Source organism: Sorex araneus, chromosome 3 (assembly GCF_027595985.1).
Source record: "Sorex araneus isolate mSorAra2 chromosome 3, mSorAra2.pri, whole genome shotgun sequence".
In the NCBI taxonomy this organism is placed as follows: Eukaryota; Metazoa; Chordata; class Mammalia; order Eulipotyphla; family Soricidae; genus Sorex; species Sorex araneus.
In genome coordinates, this window is record NC_073304.1 from 202,977,070 (window position 1) to 202,994,875 (window position 17,806).

The 17,806-nt window shown below is 43.4% G+C and overlaps 1 protein-coding gene across 2 annotated transcripts in view; it reads right to left on the reverse strand.

Annotated features, from left to right (window-relative positions):
• The window catches only part of USP32 (ubiquitin specific peptidase 32), a 188,838-nt gene extending 182,557 nt beyond the window's left edge, over positions 1-6,281 (reverse strand). The window contains exon 1 of one of the 2 annotated variants that reach the window (XM_055131187.1): positions 6,103-6,281. In XM_055131187.1, the coding sequence (XP_054987162.1) occupies positions 6,103-6,160 (58 nt within the window). In that variant the 5' untranslated portion in view covers positions 6,161-6,281. The remainder of the gene's footprint in view (positions 1-6,102) is intronic. The other variant, XM_004608600.2, reaches the window with a different exon arrangement.
• Between the last annotated feature and the right edge of the window lie 11,525 nt (positions 6,282-17,806).

The window sequence follows — 17,806 nt, forward strand, 5'->3', positions numbered from 1 at the left end:
AATTCATCATTAATCGCATGTGTCTCTCTATAATAATGAACACCAAAAAAATAGTTTTATCAGATTTTTGCGTAATTATTAACAGGAGCTCTTGCCTGTTAAATTAGAGGAACAGGAGAACTTCTAATTAGCATGTAGAAAGAGATGGAGTGCTCAATTTAAACACATGAATCATGGACCAGGGAAATAGTTAACAAACTATAGAGCCTACTTTATATGCAGGAACCCCAAGTTCCATCCCCGGAAACACTGACAGAATGACCCCCCCAAACACCATACCAGAAGTAACCATCAGCATCACCAGGTATACCTAAAACATATAAAAACAAAAGCCCCACAAACATCATGAAGCCCAGAAGATCCAGCAGAAACAAACTGAAGGGAGAAGCCATGCTTCCTGAATATATTATAAAAAGAATTTACTATCCCAGTTTTGTTTTTTCAGAATCACAAACTACTACCTATTAATTTATAAACGAAATCCTTTCACTCTTTGTAGCTGTTTAACATAAAACTTTCAGTATTAACTTGTAGTGTATTCAAAATAGGAGATTTTTCTTAGTCCTAGCAGAAATAAACACTTTCCTAACTTGTTCTGTGAGCTATCAGATAATCCAGGAACAAAACTCTTCCCTTCCTCTTGAGAAAATATCTGGCTCTGGGTTGGGTTGATTATTTTGCCCACTCTCATTTACTTACATATCTTTCTGGAAGGCAATGCTAAAGGCTGTTATTGTGAAGTCTCACTAACCCAAGCACAAAGAGAAACAATGAACAAGAAGAAAACAAACTACTATTCAGTTTAGTCAATGGGGAGGCCGTTAACCATCAACAGATGTCACCTCATTCTACAAGTTTCCCCCAAATCCAAGGTTCACTGGTGTATTTATCACCTCTTATCACTGACACTCCACTGGGAGTATCAAACTGGAGTTTATGAACAAAAGCACCTTTGTAACTACTTAGGTGACATACATAAACACAAAATGCTAAACTGTCCCCTTTCTCCCTTACACATAACATCTGGGTCCACCTGCAAAAGGCTTGACCAAAACTCACAATTCCACAACAGTGCAAGAAAATTCACTGGTAAAATTAACAAATTCAGATGAAGGCAAATAAAGTACTTCAAGAACAGAGTACTTCAACATCCATCCCAAAAAGGCCCAACTGTGAAAACTAATTATTACTACTAAAATCTATCAATAAAATCTTGATTGTGTAGTTCATTTTTAAAGATTATCAAAAAGCAAAATGAAAAGACTCAAAAAAATAAACAAAAAGAACTCTACTACATGCTTAATTATTCCACTAGAACACACACTTTTACTTGAGGAGGCAGGGGTGTACACCCACAAACATTTCTTGGGAGGTCCAGGGGACCCTCCTAGCAATTCTGGGCCAGCCAAGAGAGCAATTCAACGAGAAAGACTGCGGATGCAGGGGCTCTGTAGTCCCAGGGACCACAGTACTCAAGGGCTTCCAAGGCTGAACCTGGTTGTAACTCAAGGGAATTATGTGGTGCCTGGGAACAAACCAAGGTCTGCCTGCATGCAAAGCACACATCTTAGTCCCTGTATGATCTCTCTGGCCCCAAGTAAACATAAATTTTAAGTGCTGGGAAATTAAAGAAGTTCTAATACTTTGTTTCTACCTCCATGGTTATGTATATTTTTGAGATGTATATTTCAGGAGATGACCAATCAGGCTCCTAGAGAGAAGGTGACATTCACTATCATCTTTTTTTGTTGTTGTTTTTCCAGTACATAGTCACTTGCCAGCACTCAGTAAAAAAAATTGCTGAGTGAATGAACAAAGACACTCTAAAATGTAACTACACAACATAACTTTTTGATATGCTATTATAATTCATCACCAGTCTAGTACAACATTAAATGCCAAATTTTACTTAAAGAAAGGAATTAGGACTAGAGAGACACTTCATTGGGCCAGAGTACATGTTTTGCATGCAGAAATCTGGTTTGATCCCCAGCACTACATGGTCTCCTCCAAGAACCACAGCCTAGCTACCGCTCCCCCCACACACACAACACACACACACCACCACCACCACTAAGAAAATGGGTCAATAAAAGAATTTTTTCTACTGTATATTATTACAATTGGAAAGTTAAGAACTAATTCAGCCAATTCTGGTTTAGCTTCACTGGGGGGAAGGGAGGGCCTCCAGCAGTGCTCAAGAGGCCCCTCCCAGCAATTCTCAGGCAGAGGTTCTATGCAAGGGCCAGAGTACAGTGTTGCTCAGGCCCTGCAGTGCCAGCGATCACCTGAGCCACCCTGACAGCTGCACCCTGCAATGCTTGGACCATGTGGTGACAGGGACTGCACTAGTCAGCCGAATGGAAGGGAAGGCAAGCAACTTAACCCCTCTATCTCGGATGCCTCAGCCAATTTTTGCCTTCAGAAAAAAAAAAAAAGCCTTCTAATTCTCAGTTTTCAGAATGATGAAAGAGAGAGAAGCAGGAAGAAGGAAGAACTAAGAAGCAGGAAGATTTTAAGTTTCTAGGAGTTCTGAAACGCTACAATTCATCCTTGATTCAATGTTACTTTTTTTTAAAAAAATGCTATGTTCCAAGCATTTAGAAAACATTTTAGGAATAGGAATTTTAGGAATATACTAGCCAAAAACTCAGACGCAGTTAGAAAGTAAAGAGATGAAGAACATGAAGAACATAGCTGCTAAAATTGTCAGTAGGTAAACTTAGAAAAATATGCAATCTAAACCAGAATCAAGCTTTCAAGGGAAGGCTTGTATTCCACTCAAGATATTTAAGATAGATACAAGCCAAAAAGAAAAGCCAGGGCAGGGAAATAGCTCCAAGGGCCAAGGGCATGCTTTTGCATGCAGGGGGTATGTGTGGAATTATCATCACTACATAGTCCAGGTACCAGTAGGAGGAACCCCTAAGCACAGAGTCCAGAGGAGTGAGAGAGCAAAAGAGCGAGAGAGAGAGAGAGAGCGAGAGCGAGAGCGAGAGAGAGAGAGAGAGAGAGAGAGAGAGAGAGAGAGATGACCGTTGAGGCCAGAGTAATAGCACAGTGGGTAAGGGACTTGCCTTGCATAGGGCCAACCTTGTTTCATCTCCATCCAGCATAACATATGGTCCCCCAAAGCCCCACCAGGAGTGACCCATGAGTGCTGGGTGAGGAGTAAGTCCTGAGCACACTACCCCCTAATCAATGAGGTCCCCCTCCTCCCCAAAAAAGCTACCATTGATATCTCTCTTTCAAAAAAAAAAAGTGGTGTATACTTTCAGAAAACTACTGTTCAAATAACTGACATATACTCTAGCTAAAACAGTGTGCAGAACTAATCTTGGTAATTTCTAACTTCTGAAATGTAAATGAAAAGTCACCAGACTGCCCTTTCACTCCGGCCTAAGAGGTCTTATCTGTCATTAGCACTCCAAGTCCAAGGCTCCCTGTGGCAAGATAAAATGCCTGCTAGTTCATGTTTGAATATTACAAACTTATTTTTGCCATTGCCTTATTTTTTAATACCACCTAACTATGGCATTATTTTGTGTTCAATAATCAAAAATTAAGGGGGAAGTTTTTTCAGCTGTTTATAATACATTTTAGACAACAACTCATGTAACATTGGTGGTTAGCCAACCCTTCCACTTCCCTCCCTCCATTTGCCTTATATATTATTTAAAAAGTAGATAAGGAGCCCAAGAGATAGTACAGTAGGTAGGACACTTGCCCTGCACATAGCCAAACCAGGTTCAATCCCTGTACCACATATGGTAACCCCCGTGAGAAGAGATCCCTGAGCACACAGGCAGAAGCAAGCCTTGAGCACAACAGGGTATATCCTCCCCTAAAAACTAGACAAAACTATTGAAGTCCTTAATACCTATTTATTCCTCCAAAAGTTCTCAAATCATTTTCAATTCCATCAAAAACCTTATAAATTATTCTACAACCTTATAAAATATAATTTTATACTAAATGCAGCACATACTACATTTACTAAATAAATAAAATCATGTTCAAATAATTATCTACTTTTTTAAAAAAAAAAAGCTCCTGGTTTATATTTAGAAATAGTATTTATTAACTTGCTCCTCTCTTTAATTTTACTATGCAGCAGAACTGATAAAAGATAAATCCAATTAGTGGAGGGGCTCTGGCACTGGTGGTGGGTGTGGTGGTGGTACACGGTATGCCTGAAACTCTATTATTAAGAGTACTGAAAATAAAGGTGCCTAAATTTTAAAAAATTTTTTGATTCATTCAAACAATACTTAAATGAGGTTTTTAACAAAGATTTTGCAACATCTTCAAATGTTTTTGAACAGGCAACCAGTTCATAACAAACTGAACAAAGACCATCAGTTAAATCTATTTAAAATGTACTCACTATTCATTGATATTTACAAAAGCACAATCTAAGTCTGATAGGAGAGAAAGCAGGATAGAGCTGGATAAAAAATTAACTTTAGAATTCCTACATGTAATTCCTACATCACCTTCAAACTTAAGAAAGGAGACACTTTTGAATGTTGTAGCTGTAAATCAGTTTCACTGAAGTCCTCTTTCACGCCATGTAAGCCATTGCCTAATTGAGGCCAGACCTGTCAGGCTCAACAGCATCCCGGAAATGACTAGCCTACTACAGCTGGAAACACATCAAGAATTCGGAATATTTCTCATATTGAAGCAAGGAAAAAAGTTCAAGAGAGACCGTCCATAAGAACAATCATTATACTGTTCTCCAGAAAAAAAAATAATAATAATAATAAAAGACTTAAAAGCACCTTTTTGCTATTAGGGCCAACCCACAATGAAAACATCTAAATTACATACTGCACAGATCCCTTATCTTCCTACCTTTGGACATGAATTCATCACTAAATTCTTATTCTGAATGCCTGTGTTTTAGAAAAAAAAAATTTTTTTTTTTTAAATTTTCCATCTGTAGTGACAGAGACCGTCACCTGGAGCAGGGCAGGCTTCTTAGAAACCTGTTAACAATAAGGCCAGCGCACCGAACCTGCTTTAAGGTTTTTTTTCCTCTTCTTACCAAGAAAAGCTATCACGGGTCGAGGAAAAAAAAAAAAAACAAGCATACGCGGATACAGAACACACACGGTCTGTCAAATCCAAGTCATGAAAAACTAAGGCACATTCCGGCCATCCACTGTGCAATCGACACTTGCAGTTGGCGTGTGCTTCGGGGATGTTGGGCAGCGGTATCCGAGGCAGGGGAAGGGGGCTGGGGCTATTAACACGCGGTGCATTAGAGCCCGGCAGGCTCGGGGCCGGCTGCAAGGCCGGTCCCTAAAGGGAGCTCTCACACGGTATCAGAACCCTGGGTTTCCGAATGCCATCTGATGGGGAGGGAGGGGACGGGAACCGGGGAGCAAGTGCAATAAAAGGCTCCGGCCAACGTCGGGGGGGAGGTGAAACCCAAGACCAGGTCTGGCGGCCACACCAGCTGTCCGGTCTCATCTCACCTCGCACACAACTTCATTTCACATCGCTCCTTACCAAGTCAGCCCCTCCGAGGGTGAGGGGGTGACAGGCAGCGCCGGGGGGCTGTTCCCCCCACCCCCCTTACCCCTCCCCCGGGACTCGGGACCCGGCGCCAGCGGAGCAGCAGCGTCAGGAAGGGGCTTGCTCCCGGCCGCCCCCGCTCCCCGCCGGCCGAGACTGCGAGGTGCCGGCTTCGGGGTGACAGTGGCTTGGATGAAGGAGTGATCGGGAGAAAATGGCAGGAAAGGATGAGTGGGGCTGGAAGGGCTAGGGCCACCCGGGGACGGGAGGGAAGCAAGGCTGCCCTGGACAACACGTCCAAGGTAACGACCCTCCAGAGCACGGGCAGTGACGTCCCAGAGCCGGAGACCACCCCCCAGCCCGCGCCCCAACCTCTCTCGGGCAAAGCATCGCCCCTTCCCAGGCGATCTCCAATCCCCAGGACGGCCCCCGACCCCGACCCCCACCCCCCAGCCGCCTCCCCCGCTGGCCTCGGGCGGCCCGGGCCCTCCGCCGCCCGGCCCCAGCCCCGGCCACCCACCCTCCGGGCAGTCTGTCGCTGGCCTCCCCGGCGGCTCGCCCAGACCCCTCCCCCCTCACCTCTCCTCAGCGCCTCCTCGTAGCAGAGGAATCCGATCCGTGACTCCTTGGCGCCCATGCTCCCCTCATCCCCTCGGCCGGGGGTCGGAGCCCGATCTCGCCCCCACCCCCCTGCCCGCCTTCACCTCGGCGTCCCTGGGTGACGGGTGTCGGCGTCCCCCTACCCCCACCTCCCCCTACACTAACAAGTGCGGCTTCTGCCCCGGCGGCTCCTCCCGGCCGCCGCCACCGCCTCCATGCCGGATCACGTGACACGCTCCCACCCCGCCCCCTTCCCCTCCCTCCTACTCCGCCCTTCGCCTCTCTTCTCCCCGCCCTTCCCTCTTCACGCCCTTTTCCCTCCCCCCGCCCCCTCCCTCCAGCCGCGCCGAGGGTCACCTGACCCGAGGCCGGGGATTGTTCCGGGTAATGGCCGCCGAGGGCCACACACTCCGCCCCGCCCCACGCAAATCGCGCGCAGGGCCGAAGAGGCGGGACCGAATCTTGCACGTAACGCATCCTTGCCACCTTTCCGCCAATACGAGGCCACGAGGCCCGGGAGGCTCCTCCCGATTGGGGGACGGTGACTTCCGGGGCGCTTGAGGCCCGCCCTCCCACCGGTCTGGAGCTTGACGGGTGGGGGCTCTGCGATCGACGGTTTTTCTGAGGGGCCCCGTCTTGGAAAAGAATCTTAGGGAACCGGGGTCTCAGGGGTGCGGTTCCGAAGAGGCCAGACACTCCTAACGTTAAGAGCATGTCTGGGAGGGAGTTGTGAAAAGAAAGGTGAATCGCAGCGATTTCCTGTGATGAAAGAATTGTTCATCTTAGTGAGGAGATTCCCTCAGGAAAGTGAAACGTGCACAAACTTAAGAAAGTTTCCTTTTCGGTTATCCAGCCCTCTCAGTCAGTTTCCTCTGGATTCCCCCTCCCTTTCGCAGGCCTCGCGGCCCCTGCTGCCCGCCCGCGCTGAGCCCGTCTCTGCCAAGGCGCTTGGAGACATGCACGGCGGAAAGGCTCGGCTAGCTTTTCTCCAGGAGCTTCCCACACACACTCCCCCAAAAGTCTCCGGTCCCTTTGAAAAATGTTTGTTTTAAGGTGCGAAATCGACGTGGCATTTGCCTTTGTAACCATTTTTAAATGCACTGTAGTGCAGCTGTCATCCCCATCTATTTCCAAAACCTCTTTCATCTTGCAAAACAAATCTATCCATTAAACAGCAATTCTCTTATCTCCTCCGACTCCACCTGACGACCATTCTTTCTCTGATTTGACTCTCTAGTGATTGGTGACTGGACTCAATTTATCCCTTTGCAATATCGCTGCATGATATCCTCAAGGTTGTGTTGCAGCATGTGTCAATGACCAAGTTCACCCAGAGAGTGAGGCACTTGACCAAAAGAAATAAAAGCAGGCATGTGTGAGGTCCTGGGTCTATCCCTGGCAGGCAAAATAATTGAAAGGGACATAGACAGGTCCTGGCATCCTACAGAACGCTATTTACACAGAAAGAAACTAACCAAGTATTCATCAACAGGAAAGATGATCAGGTAAAAAGATGGTATATACATATAATCAAATATGCAGTTCCTTGCTTTTTAACTATCTGGTTTGCTTGCTTTTGTCCTCGCCCTGAAAGTCATAATATAAAAGCTCGTGGATAAGGAAACAACTTGGAGAAATCACCATTGGATGAGATTCATGGTACCCCTTAGGTAATTCAGGACCAGCAAAAGAATTTTCATTCCTAAACTCAACTGATTGTAATATGCCCTGCTAGGGAGAGAAGGCAGTACCCTATCTACTCACCTTTCCTGGCAGACCTGATGAGCAGCGTGGCATTAGTCACAGCGCTGCCCTTTCCAGTTCACTGTGAAGCAGTTAATTTTAAGACCTCAGATTAGTTTCATTACTAAAAGGTCATGAATCAGAGGGTTGGGAATATACTTCAAAGCCTTTAATTTCTATCCAGGTCATTAGTTCAGTGTCAACAGATGTCTCCAGACAAAACAACTTCGTCATCTTCTCTCAGTGGTAGTGGTAATTAATGGGAAGTGAGTCTTGAGGACACAGATGAGGCAGAAAAGACCCTCAAGAGTTCAGTTGCAACAGAGGCATTGCTACCAATTACAATCCTAAATGATCAATACCTAAAAGTGACCTTTCTGTAAAAGGGAGGCACCTGGATGGTTCCCTTCCCACTTAATCTACTGTAGAATTAAAAGCAAATGGGTTTATCTTTCTGAGTCTAGTCCCACTTGAAAGATAGATTAATGGGAGGTGTCTGTGACTAACATCCCTACCTTGCAAGCATGAGGTATTGTATCTAATGCCTGGTGCTACTACCACCACCAAATGCTATCCTGCTCTGCTGGCTGAGCTCCATGGTCCCACTGAAGGAATATCTCACAGCCAGGTGCGTGTACTGTAACTTAAAGGTGCAACTGCCAGCAAGCACCACAACTTAGAACGATGTGAGAGCTCGGGGATGTGGCTCAGTGGTGGAGAACAAATCCTCACATATGTGAACATCTGGATTCAGTCCTGACATGGCAAAAAATAAGAGACTTGTGAGCACTGTGGCCAGGAGCGTGACTCTCAGTAAATATGAGCCTGAGAACTGCAGTGACCTCTTTCAAACACTATGAGAATGTTTGCAAGCACCACCACTAGAGTATGAGCACCTGGGAGCATGTGTGCAAGACCCACAACTCTAAGAGGGTGGGCTCAGTGAAAGCCCAGGCTGAGTGTGTGAGCAATCCCCCATGAGCCTCACAATCAAGCATGCGTGCAATCCCTGGTCATTGAATCAACATCAACAGAGAGGGAGAAGAAAAGTAAAATCAAAATTTATCTGCTTTTGATTTGTGATCAACACCAGCAGCATTCTGGGGTTATTCCTGGTGGTGCCAGGGGACCATATGCAGTGCTAGGGATTGCACCTGGGGCCTCCTGCATGCCACAAATGCACTCCAGCCACCCACTGAGCCCTCTCTTTGCCCACAAAAATAAAAATTTAAGTGTTTCAAAGAAAGACAAGGTGCAGAGATAGTACATGGGGTAAAGTACTTGCTATTGTATGTGTGGCCAACCCCAGTTCTATCCTTAAGCCCACAAACAGTCCTCAGGGCACTGCCAGGAGTAACCCCTGAGTACTGACTCAGGAGCAGCTTTTGAGGCCACTGGGTATGTCCCCTCCCAAGAAAAACATGAAACTACAGTTAGAATGAAATAATCTTCTAAAATAATAAATTATTATCAAATACTCCTGAAAGAATAAAGTAAGATCTTTAAAATAAAACATTTAGGGACTGGAGCAATAGCACAGCAGGTAGGGCGTTTGCCTTGCATGCGGCCGACCCGGGTTCAATTCCCAGCATCCCATATGGTCCCCCAAGCACCACCAGGAGTAATTCCTGAGTGCATGAGCCAGGAGTAACCCCTGAGCATCGCCGGGTGTGACCCAAAAAACAAACAAATAAATAAATAATAAAATAAAACATTTAGAGGAGTGAGAGCATGAGAAATTTTTGTCTGATTTTTGGTGCTAGATATTTAGTCCAGGGACTCACAAATGTGAAGCACATGCCCTACCAACAAGCTACACCTCTCATCCACCAGGAAACTTTGAAAATTTACTCCTTGGTTTTTAGACCTGGTTTACATAGGACCATAAAATATGTTCACCCCATCAGAGTTTACTATGGATTAAACACTTCTAAAAATTCTGGGTTGAGTTAGAAAACTTAGGAATGCAATTTCTCCTTGGAGTTTAATTAAGCATATTATTGAAGGCAGTGAAGCAAAGAGTTATGTCTGATGGGAATTCAAATGTTAAGCTGGGATAAAATCCTGACTTTGTACTGTACAGTATCAGGCAGTCAAATGTTAAACATCGCTCTTTAACTTAAAACTGATAACAGTATTTAAAATTTGATGGTGCAGAAAATATAAAATCTACTTGTCATACTAAAAATAGTTCTATTAATCATTCAGTTTATCCAGCTTTATGATATCTTACTTAATCCAGTAAAGTTTGGACAGCCACTTGACTTCAACATTAGGTTGAACTTAGGGCCCCATTGCTTTAATTATAATTACATTCTTGTGAAAGAGTTGTTCATATGACATTTAAAGCAGGGAGATTGCTATGTGATTTCTCCTTCCAGTTGGGCAACCTAAATGACAGTGCTTCTCAGCTTGTACTCCAGGAGAAATGACATGGGAACAAGGATGCATAATTATTTTCATACTTGCCAAAAAAGCTTAATCCACTGAGACAAGGAGATGAATACAGTAAAGAAGGGATAAAACAACATCTGATTTGTACATGATTTGATAGTCATAAAGTGAAGTCAAAGGTGTACAAAGCATGACTATACAACAAGAAAAGGGATTTTCCCACATTACAAATTTGTTTTAGTAATACAATATAAGGATAAGATCACTTGCTATTTACACTGAAGCATAAAACTATTTGTCAATGAAAATCATACATACTCTTCATAAAAAAAATTTCCATCAGTATAAAAGTTAAATATAAAGTAAAAGATCAGACTTCTAGGGCCAAGGAGATAGCCCAATATGGTAAATCCCATGCTTAAGGCCCAGGCTGTGTTTTGTTTTGCTTTGGTTTTTAGATCATACCTGATGGTACCTCAAGGCTTACTCCTAACTCAGTCCTTGGGAGTTACTTTCCTGTAATGCTCAGGGACCATGTCGTGCCAGGGATCAAACCTGGGCCTTCCTGCATGCTTTCTGCCTATCGAGTCATCTCTTTGGCCCTATTTCTTTGATCCCACCACCTCATGGCTCCCCAGAGTGTTGGGGAGCCCTGGCAGCCCACAGCCACCACCAGGCCTAAACAGCATTGCATCTCCAGGTCCATGCACTGAACACGTAGGCCTCATGATCAGGCTGAGTACTAAAGCCAATGGAATTCATAACCAAAACTGGGGAGGGCCCCCAAACTCACACTTCCTATTTCCCCAGTGAAGTTTATCTAACATATTTTCTGTGCATATTATAGAAAATAATTTTCTTTTTACATACATTTCTCATAGTCTGCATACAAATTTCAAGGTTATTTTCTTGTTTGGGAGTGGAGTTATTACCTGGTAGTGCTCAGAGGACCTAAGTGTCCAAGGAATTGAACCCAGGTTCTCTGCATGCAAAACATACACTCAGCTCATCGAGTAATCCTCCAACCTCTAAATCTGCAACTTTTTACTTAGTAATATATATCAGACTGGTTTGAGGGTGATTGTTTTGTTTTTGTTTGGGGGGGACCACACCCAGCAGCGCTCAGGGGTAACTCTCAGCGGTGTTTAGAGAACCATGCAGTGCCAGGGACCAAACCATCAATCCCCTCATGCAAAGCATGTGCTCCAGGCCACTGAGCCATCTCCCTGCCTTCACAGACTGCTTTAAAATCAGCTAATTGGTCTACTTATTTATGTTTTGGTTTGGGGGCCATACCTGACTGTGTTCAGGGCTTACTCCTTGCTCTCTGTTCAAGAATAACTTCTGGTGGGGTCCAGGTGACCATATGGGGTGCCAGGGATTTAACGCAGATCAGCTACATGCTGTACTCTCTATGACCCCTATTATTTTTAACATGCATTGAATACCCATATAATTTATTAAATATATTATGAATTGATCACCTATCAATGAACATTATCACTTGTATCACTTGTCATCCCATTGCTCATCGATTTGCTCGAGCAAGCGCCAGTAACATCTCCAATCATCCCTGTCACATGCTAGCGTAGCCCAATGGCATCTGCTCGCTCCAAGAACACAAAGAGTCTCAAACTGTTCATTCAGGGTCTTGATGAAGAAGTCTGACCATCTCGTAGGTGAGCGGCCAGGTGTTCTGTTGACGTCCTGTGGAATCCAATCAATAACAGCTCTAGTTCAGCTGTCGTCTCCAAATCGCATTATGTGTCCAGCCCATCTAATTTTCAACACCTTGGCAAACTAGACAGTGTCCCTGATTCTAAATCATCGATGAGATAATGTTGACAATATAATGAACATTATATTGTTTCAAATATTTCAATATTATAGTGTCGAAATATATCCTAGTACATATACCCTTCTTTACATATGTAGGTGGTAGTTCCTTGGCTATTTTGTTCGGTTGGTTGGTTTTGGGGTCACATCGAATAATGTTCATGGGCTCCGCCTAGTTGTACCCTCAAGAATTACTCTTGGCAGTGTTCAGGGGACTATATGGGATGCCGAGATTGAACCCAGGCCAGGCATGTGCAAGGCAAGTGCCTTAACCACTGTGCTATCTCTTCAATCCCATATGTGGAAATTTTTTGTTTTGTTTTGTTTTCATTCATATCTTGATTTGGGGGCTACACTCAAAGGGACTTGAGTCTATTCACAGCTCAATGTTAAAAGATTGTTCTTAGGGGCTGGAGCGATAGCACAGCGGGTAGGGCGTTTGCCTTGCACGCGGCCGACCCGGGTTCTAATCCCAGCATCCCATATGGTCCCCTGAGCACCGCCAGGGGTAATTCCTGAGTGAAGAGCCAGGAGTAACCCCTGTGCATTGCCGGGTGTGACCCAAAAACCAAAAAAAAAAAAAAAAAAAAAAAAAGATTGTTCTTAGTAGCTCTCCAGGGACCAAGTAATGACAAGGATCAAATCTGGGCCTCCTTATGCAAAACATGTGTTCCTGCCCATTAGGCTATTTCTCTACCCCCTGGGTGTTTCTATAGATAGAATTTCCTGAAATATAAGGCTACGCCACTTTTCTTGTTTATTGGTTTGGTTTCGGTTTGGGGTCCACACCCAGATATGCTCCTGGCTCTGTGCTCAGGGATCACTCCTGATGATGCATGGGGGATGCTATGCAGTGCTGGGGATCAGCCAAGAACAAAGCAAGCACCTTATCTACTGCAATATCTCTCTGGCCTTAGCAAGCATCTTTTAAGTTTAAATAGATATTTTCATATTGTCTGCCTAAAACATAGCACCAATTTACCTTTGAACAATATTATTTGAGAAAGCTGATTTCCCTTCCCCCTTGCTACTATTAATTTATGGGCCTGAGAGAGAGCTCAATGGGTTGAGGACATGCTTTGTATGCAGGAGGCCCAGGTTTAATCCCCTGCACTTTGGGGTCCCCAAAGACTACCAGGAGTATCTCCAAAGCATCACACTGGGAGTAGCCCCTGAGCACTGCCAGGTGTGGTCCCCCACAGGCATGGGGGGAAGGGAGTTTAAACTGATCTTTGTCATTACTTTTATCTATTACAAATCCTACCAGTAAAGAATTGAATACTGGCATTTCCAGACATGAAGTTCGTTTTAATTTTAAACCTGAACAAAATATTTGAAGAAATACTAAAGAAATGTCATTCTCTAATCTGCAATAAAAAATGTTTTCTCTCTTTCTGTTTATTATTCTTAAAAAAGCATCTAAAGGCCCAGGGTGGGAAAGTACATTCCTATCATGTACAAGGCCCTGAGCTCAATTCCAAGAACCACATGCTTTCTCCTGCAGAAGTACCTTTTTAAAAAAAATTTATTTTATTGAATCACCATGTGGAAAGTTACAAAGTTCTCAGGCTTATGTCTCAGTTATACAGTACTCAAACACCCATCCCTTCACCAGTTCCCATATTCCACCCCCAAAACCCCAGTATACCTCCCACCCCCCGCCCCCCCACCCCCACCTTCCTGCAGAAGTACCTCAATGGCCCCCGATCACCACCAGACCTAAGTACCATATTCCCTGACTCTGCATCACCAGGAGTGACCCCTTGTCTCAGAGCACTGCTGGGTGTCACCTAAAAACTTAAATAAATAAATAACTTACAAATGTTTTAAGATGTTTAAAATTGATAATAGGGGCATCCCTAAAGAATCATCTAAGAATACCTCCTAAAAGATTGTCCTAAGAACATTCCCTAAGAGCATCCCTTAAGAACACTCCCTAAGAACATTCCCAAAGAACACAAGGCATTAAAGCTAAGACTAAGAGCAGGTATCCTCTGAAGAATAGAAAACACTAATCCCAAAAGGTTTGTGCACCCCTTTGTTCACTGCAGCATTATGCACAATAGCCAACATATAGAAATGACCTTAGCACCAAAGGACAGGTTGGTGAATAAAGAAGACAAATGATATATACATAGTGAAATATTGCTCAGTTATTAAGTAAATGAAATCTTGTCACCTATGAGAATATGGATAAGATCTTGAAAGGATTATACTAAGTGAAATAAATTAAACAAAGGTAAATAGTGTATGTGGAAAAAGGCAAAGAAAATAATTTTAAACTTTATATTCTGTCAATATAATGGTATTTATCAGAAAAGAAGCAGGAGGAGGTAATATGGGTAAAGAGGATAACTTATAAGGTGGTAGATGAAAACTAGGTTTTCACAGGTGATCATAATGTAATTTACACAGAGGTTGAATTATAGTGCTGTATACCTAGGACCCATATGTTTTGAATATTAATACTTTAATTTTTTAATTTTTAAATTGTTTTCCAGTGCCAGGAAAACAAAACCCAGGGCCTCCTATATGCAAAGCAAGTGCTCTACCACTTTCCTGGCCATATCTCCAGCCCGTAAACCACTGTTAACTTTACTTGTATGTTTATTCGGCCATACCTGGAGATGTTCAGGGACCACTCCTGGCTCAGTGCTCAGGTAACCATATGTGGTTGGTTCCCTGAGCACTTAGGAAATTGACCCAGGGTCAGCCATGTGCAAGGCAAGTGCCTTAATCTCTATCCTATCTCTCTAGTCCCCACTTAAAATTTTGCACCACATTACGTTAATTTTTTAAATAAATAAAACATTTAGAGTGAGTAGAGTTTCTCTTTTTCTGTTTTATTCCAATCCAGGCTGGGCAAAAAAGCTACACTACCCACTGAACCAGTGAGTAAACACTGACTAGTTGTAATAATTCTATATTGCCTTACATCTCTGCCCCAACAGCAATAAGGCTTTTATTTGGGTTCCTTTCAATTAAATTGTTCTCAAAGCTCAGAGAATAAGTCTTTTTGTTGGGGGTAGGAGGAAAGGAGAAAGATGCTACTCCCAACTCTGTGCTCAGGAGTTGCTCCCAGAGTTGTGTTTCCAAGAAAAGTGTGGGGGCGTACAGAAGACCGAGAGTGTTCAGGAGCCAAGAACTGTTCCCCTGGCCAGCCCATGGCAACAAATGGACGAAGGACTGGAGGAATGGGAAAAAAGGGCCCCAGACTTGGTGGTAGTCAATTTATTTCTCTCTCCTCCCCAGAGTAGTCCGATCTCTCCCTTACAGCATGATCGTAGTCATAGTTTTGATTGTAGTCCCAGGCATTGTAATTCCCTCATCCTTGTCCTCATTCTTCTCATCTTCCTTATCTTCTTCCTCCTCCTAGACCTCAAAGTCCTCTACTTTTCCTTCTCTTTTTTAGTCCCCTCTTTCCCCTTACAGCGTAGATATATATTAATCATGAGGGGTGGGGGTACACATAGGTGGAGTTGAACAGTGTCATAACAACAAACAGAGGTAAAGCCCCTCCTTTAGGAGAAGTTTTAGGGGACTAACTCAAGGACAAAATCTCATCTGAGGGTTCAGCACTCCAGATTACTAGGAGACCCACTCAAGGGCAGGATTCCATCCAGGGTGTATTGCTTTCTCCTTTCTTCAGCTATTACCTCAAATAGTAATCTGTTTAAATAATCATAGTAAATTTACTTCTTGTAACATTTCTAGTTATTGTATGATTACAAGTAAGTGATATACAAAGCTTAAAGGTTGGCTATATATCCCAGACTATAGTCCTCAGGCCAGGTTACTCTATCCTAACCCCAGCAGGGTCATTATTCAATTACCACCTTTTGGGTCATGACAGAATTTGTCCATAACCATGCTCTTAACTTATTATACTTATGGAGCTTAACTTGTCCCTTTCCGATGCTAGGGTAGCTTACAGCTTGCCCTGGGTCCATCCAGTCCCTTCGTCAGGACTCTCCTTTTGGGGGTGTTAGGAAGTAAAGGCAACTGAGGCTTAAGTAAAGTGAATATGATGGATGCCCAGGAGTAAATAGTATTTGGAGTCAATTAACTCCCATATTACAAAGCAGAGCATGAACTGTTTTCCTGTGTCTATACAAAAGGTATATTGCTAAACCATGCAAATGACATAAAGGAAAGAGAAAAGTAATATAGGATTATTAGTGCTTGATGGAATTGAGTATGCCTCAGGGCCACTGTTGTGGGAGTAACTCTATAAACCTAAGCTCCCTGTGGGAAGAGCAAGGACAACCCAATGTTATCCAACACAGAGGTACTTGGAAAAATTTATGGTGCCAGGGATCAAATCAGGGTCAGCCACATACATGTCAGGTAGCTTCACCCCTTTCACCATACATCTCTATAGAGACTCAGTCTCACAAATTCTCTGTGGCTACTTTTTCCTCTTAGCAATAACTTTTAGCTCTCTCTGAACTTTTTTGTTTTGTTTTGTTTTTGAGGGGTGACCATACCCAACAATGCTCAGGGGTTACTCCTGGCTCTACACTCAGGAATTACTCCTGGCAGTGCTCAGGGGACCATATGGAATGCCAAGAATTTAACCTGGATTGGCCATGTGCAAGGTGAGCACCCTACCCGCTGAATTTTGTCTCCAACCCTTCTCTGATCTTATTCTTTCCATCATGGCAACTGTTTTGTAATATTATCTCAATCTTCTCCAGAAAAATAGAAATTATAAGTCTAAGAGTAAGTATTATTTGACTTCTAATTGTCAATCAAAGTAGAGACTAGTGTGGAATCACTCTGTAAACTAACTAACTAAATATATATATGTTTATATATACATTATATATACAATATATATATATTGCTTTAGTTTCTAGGTTCTAAATAGCTTTGAAATTAAGCAATCCATCTAAAGTCCAGATTTTATTACCTCCTGCCAAAGGGAAGAAAACATTCATACACCATACATCTGACAAAATGCTAAAGTTCAAGATGTATAAGGAGTTAGGGCTGGAGTGATAGCACAGCGGGTAGGGCGTTTGCCTTGCACGCGCTGACCCGAATTCGATTCCCAGTATCCCATGTGGTCCCCTGAGTACTGCCAGGGGTAATTCCTGAGTGTAGAGCCAGGAGTGACCCCTGTGCATCGCCAGGTGTGACCTAAAAAGAAAAAAAAGATATATAAGGAGTTCACAAAGCAACAATAAATACCAAACAACTCCATCAAAAATGGAGAGAAGAGCTTAACAGACACTTCAGCAAAGAAGACAGAGATGAAAAAAAGACACATTAAAAAATTCATTATAATTTGTTATCAGGGAAATGCGAATCAAAGCTACAACCAGATATGACCTCACTCCCATGAGAATGGCCTAGATCAAAACCTCCAGAATGGGTCAGGGAGATAACTCAAAGGGCTGTTGCACACGCTTTGCATGCAGAAGGTCCACCTTCAATCCAAGTGCATGTCCCTAAGCACTGCCAGGAATAGCCCCCTGAGCACTGCAGGGTGTGGCCCCCAAACAAGCACAAAAACAGATCAGAAATAGATGTTGTTGGGGATGTGGGGAAAAAGTAACCCTCACTCTCCCTTCTCACTGTATCTTGAGGTGGGAATGTAAATAAAATTTCTCATGAGAAACAGTATGGCAATTTCTTAAAATATTCAAAATAGATCTAACATGGTACTGTAGTGCCATGCCTAGTATCTAAAAGACACAAAAACAAT